The sequence below is a fragment of the Delphinus delphis genome, chromosome 2 (assembly GCF_949987515.2).
Source record: "Delphinus delphis chromosome 2, mDelDel1.2, whole genome shotgun sequence".
Lineage (NCBI taxonomy): Eukaryota > Metazoa > Chordata > Mammalia > Artiodactyla > Delphinidae > Delphinus > Delphinus delphis.
In genome coordinates, this window is record NC_082684.1 from 154,685,253 (window position 1) to 154,689,473 (window position 4,221).

At 41.2% G+C, this 4,221-nt stretch overlaps 1 protein-coding gene across 2 annotated transcripts in view; it reads right to left on the minus strand.

Moving 5' to 3' along the window:
• KIN (Kin17 DNA and RNA binding protein) overlaps positions 1-4,060 on the minus strand; it is a 37,884-nt gene extending 33,824 nt beyond the window's left edge. Inside the window, exons 1-2 of one of the 2 annotated variants that reach the window (XM_060006021.1) lie at positions 3,905-4,060; positions 68-162 (exon numbers count right to left, since the gene is read on the minus strand). In XM_060006021.1, coding sequence (XP_059862004.1) covers positions 68-162; positions 3,905-4,018 — 209 coding nt within the window. In that variant the 5' untranslated portion in view covers positions 4,019-4,060. The remainder of the gene's footprint in view (positions 1-67; positions 163-3,904) is intronic. The other variant, XM_060006022.1, reaches the window with a different exon arrangement.
• Positions 4,061-4,221: the final 161 nt, after the last annotated feature.

Consider the following 4,221-nt stretch of genomic DNA (forward strand, 5'->3'; position numbering starts at 1 on the left):
ATTAAGCATCTATTAAATGTCCAACTGAATAAAGCTTATGATATAAGGATGGCTTTGAGTTACTTACTCTGAAAAATAATCCATAAACTGCTGAGGATTTTCTGAAGCCAGCAACAGTTGTCTCTGATGAGATTCGGACATACAATGACACTTAAAGCCATTCTACAAAAATGTAAAGGTAGTGGTTAAATCTTGATTTAGCTCATTATAATAGGCCCTAAATATAAGTATTTAATTAAATCCTAGAAAGCTGCTCTTCGATGATAAATTGTAAAAAATAATCAAGTCACTGGCTGTAGGCACCCTATCGTTCTAAAAAATTTTTTTTATAAAGTTGAGTTTTGCAACCCTGCTAATCAAAGAATCCCTGAAGATTAAAGAGACAGAAAAATACTGCTTTAGAAAACAGACATTAGTAACAAACATTACAGGGCACAGTAACAGAAGAGCGGTTTTATTTTTTGACTCAATTTAACAAATTCCTATTGGGCACCTACTTCATACAAAGTGTTATGCAAGCGTTTTGAGGACTACAACAAGGTAAAATGGGTCATTAGTGAATTTCCATTAAGGAAACTATTTTCACTCACTTTCCTATACTTTAGCTCATTACCCAAAATACACTTGCATTTTATACATAAACCTTATTTTATCATACTAAATCTGTATCTTCTTCAGATGATTGTAAAAAACATGCAAGTTTTGACTTTGTGTCTATTCTACTTAACATTTGAACCTGATTCTCCACTAGTAAGAGAAATGAAAAATGTGCCTCTCCTCTGTCTCCCCCATCTTGGTGAACAGCACTGTCCTGTACCGTCACCTGGCCAGGACCCAGGACAGCATCCCAGAGTCCTCTACCTCCACTCAGCACTACGTCTACTCCGCCGACCTAATAACTTACCCAGTCCCTCGGCTCAATCCTATTGCCACTGCCCTGATTTCAACCCTCAATCTTGCTTAGAGCAGTTTCCTAATCTTCAGTCATCCACAGATGCCTATACAATTCTTGCCTCTTCTGTGCCCTACCTATGCATTACTCTTCCTTAACTGCGTCTTAAAAGGAGACTTGATATCAGTCTCATAAACAAAAAACCAGCACCACTTCCCATAAATTACAAATAAATCAGTAAGATGAAAGCAAAATAATGTTATTAAATTCTAGAAACTCAAGGGAGTGGATGGGCAGGAGGGGAATACTCCGGATCTGACCTCCCTCCCCCTCATTCTTCCGGTATTAGAGACAGAGACAGGGGAGGGGGCTTGTAGGGGTCAGCTTCTCCTCCCCTAGGCAGGGAAGGGCAATGAACAGATGTGAGGGCAAACAGGTCAGAATCACCCCAAGTGTCTTACTCTGAAAAGTAGTAATTAAAAGAGAGAATCAAACGTGTCTTCTCTTTCCCTGAGGAATTCTATTTTAGGATAACATTTGAGGATAACCAAATAACCCTAGTTAATGAGAAAAAGCTCATTTTTTCAAAAGAATGGTGGTCAACAATAAATGTAAAAAGAACTAGAAAAATAACCACTTTTCAACTTCTAATGAAATAAGTGACTCAAGCAAAGATGTTAAAACACATGAGTAAAAGGCTGATGGGAAATTGGAGCTATAGGCACGATTCCACACTCCACTAGTATTTGTTACCAGTTCCCCCATAGTTACTTGCTCTTGCAAAGGGGAAAATATTACTTTCCAACATTACTTTACAGGCTGTCAACTGTACTCAATTTTCTTAGCACTACCAGACATCATGGGCTTCCTTATTTGATGCAATGTGATATACACAGGGTCACCTATCAAGGATTCTGCTCCCAAATATTTAACCTGAACCTAATCAAGCCTTCACACCTAAGTTCCAGTTTACAAAAACTACAAGAGTTAGAGAAAGAAGACGAACGACAACCACAAGAAAAGTTAATTGTTACAGGGGGAATCCTCTAGGATCATTACTGGCCTAGCCTCTTCAAGTCAATGTCAAGAAAAACAACAGAAGGGAAGGGAGGGAATTCTATTTTAAATTTAAAATTGAGAGAGAATTAAAAGTCCTAACACCCGACACCACAGAGATTTTTAGGGCAATGCAACTATTCTGTATGATACTATAATGGTGGATATTTGTCATGATACATTTGTCCAAAGCCACAGAATGTTCAACACCAAGAATGAACCTTAATACGAACTATGGACTTTGGTGCTAATGATGTGCCAATGTAGTGTTACTGATTGTAACAAAAGTACCATTCTGTTGCACCAGGCTGATGGTTGGGGAGGCTGTACATGTTGAGGGCAGGGTGGGTACGAGAAATCTCTGTACCTTCTGCTCATTTTTGCTGTGAACCTGAAACTGCTCTAAAAAATAGTCTATTTTTTTAAAAGTTCAAATAACCAAATCCAATGTATAGCTTTTGACTGGATCTGGGTTTTTTTGTTTGTTTGTTTTTGTTTTTACTTTATTTTATTCAGATATAGTTGATTTACAATGTTGTGTTAATTCTTGCTGTACAGCAAAGTGATTCAGTTTTTTATATATATATGCATACATACATATATAATTTTTTCATATTCTTTTCCATCATGGTTTATCACAGGATATTGAATATAGTTCCCCATGCTAAAAAAACTGTTTAAAAAGCATTTATGGGAACAATTGAGAAAATGTGACTATGGAGTATGCACCAGACGATATGAAGAAATATTTATTAATTTTGTTACGTGTGATGACATATATTGTGGCTATATAGAAAAATATCCTAATATTTTAGAGGAGCGTATTTAAATATTTATAGGTGAAATACCCTGATGCTTGTAATTTACTTTACATATTTCAGATTAAAGGAAACATGGCAAAGTATTTAAAATGTTAAGTGAAACTTAAAGCGTTAAATCTGGGTAGTGGATATATGGATGTTCCCGGTACTAGTCTCTAGTTTTCTGTGTAAGAATTTTACCTTGACTAGTAGTAAAGAGAAATGAAAGAGAATAACTGTATCGATGTTATTCAACGTGAGGCCCACCTAAAGTATCTCATCCCTCACTTGCAGAAACACTGGATTAGATTATTCCAAGTGCCCAGTGCTCTTCCTTTCCTACCCAATTCAATCTCCAGAGAAAAACGTGATCCTGTCACTAGCCTGCTCTCAATTTTTCCAGGTGCTTCATCATCCATCTAAATAATGGGGAAAAATGTAAACTCCACAGCACAGCGAAGTTTTTTCAAGATCTGCTCAAAGACCCCTTGAGCCACCTTACACATAATTCACTCATTTAAAACTCACAACAATCCTACAAGTAGGGACACTTACTATTCTCACTTTTCAGATAAGTAAACAGGCAGAGACAATGTGACTTGTCGGCTTCCTAATTCTGATTCTGACTCCAGAGGCCACATCTCACTCGCAATAACATCTTAGTCCTGGCACATGGCAGGTGCTCGATAAATGCTTGTTAGGTGACTAGTGTGCAAGAGCTTAGTTCTCCTTTTTCATCTGATCCCGAAAAGAGGCGTACACCCTGATCATGTCTAAGAGCCACGTCAAGTCCGAGACGTCTGTTACTGTCACTCCCGGGCGTCCGGCTCGGCACTGTTCACCCCCCGTTTCTTGACGACTTGAGTGGGGTCACTTCTCCGAGGGCTGCAAAACCTTTTCTTACTTCACTTCTTTTTTGGGGTTAGACTGGGAAACAAGGAGGTGTCAAAGGCCACTGGTTCCCCGCCAGGACGGGGGCTGAAGGGAAGGACGGCCCTACTGAGTTGAGTCCTTCACTCACCCTGCGCAGTCCCCACGACTAGGGACTGGAGACCCAGGCCCTCACCCCGGCGTCGGGGACCTCAGCCTGCATCTCCAGCGGGGTCCCTCCGGGGAGAGGAGGGGGTGGACACGGGGCCGCCCCGGGCCCGCTTACCTCGTCCCGGCACTGCTTCTGGCACATCTGGCAATACCAGCGCAACTTCTGAAGCCCCTTGGACTTGATCCTGTTGGCGATGGCCTTAGGGGTAAGAAAATCTGATTTCCCCATCGCGCCCTCCGCAGCAACAACTTTCCGCAATCCAGAGCCTGGTTGACCGGAAGCGGAACAGGGCTGGCGGGGGTGGGCAGGACAAATACTCTCGGCTAGTCTGAAGGAGGTGGGGCTTCGGAAGCCTGGGCACCACCCCCCCCAACGCTCGCGAGGCTTCGTTCCATCCTGCGTGAAGAAGCGAGACTGAATGAGACCACGGA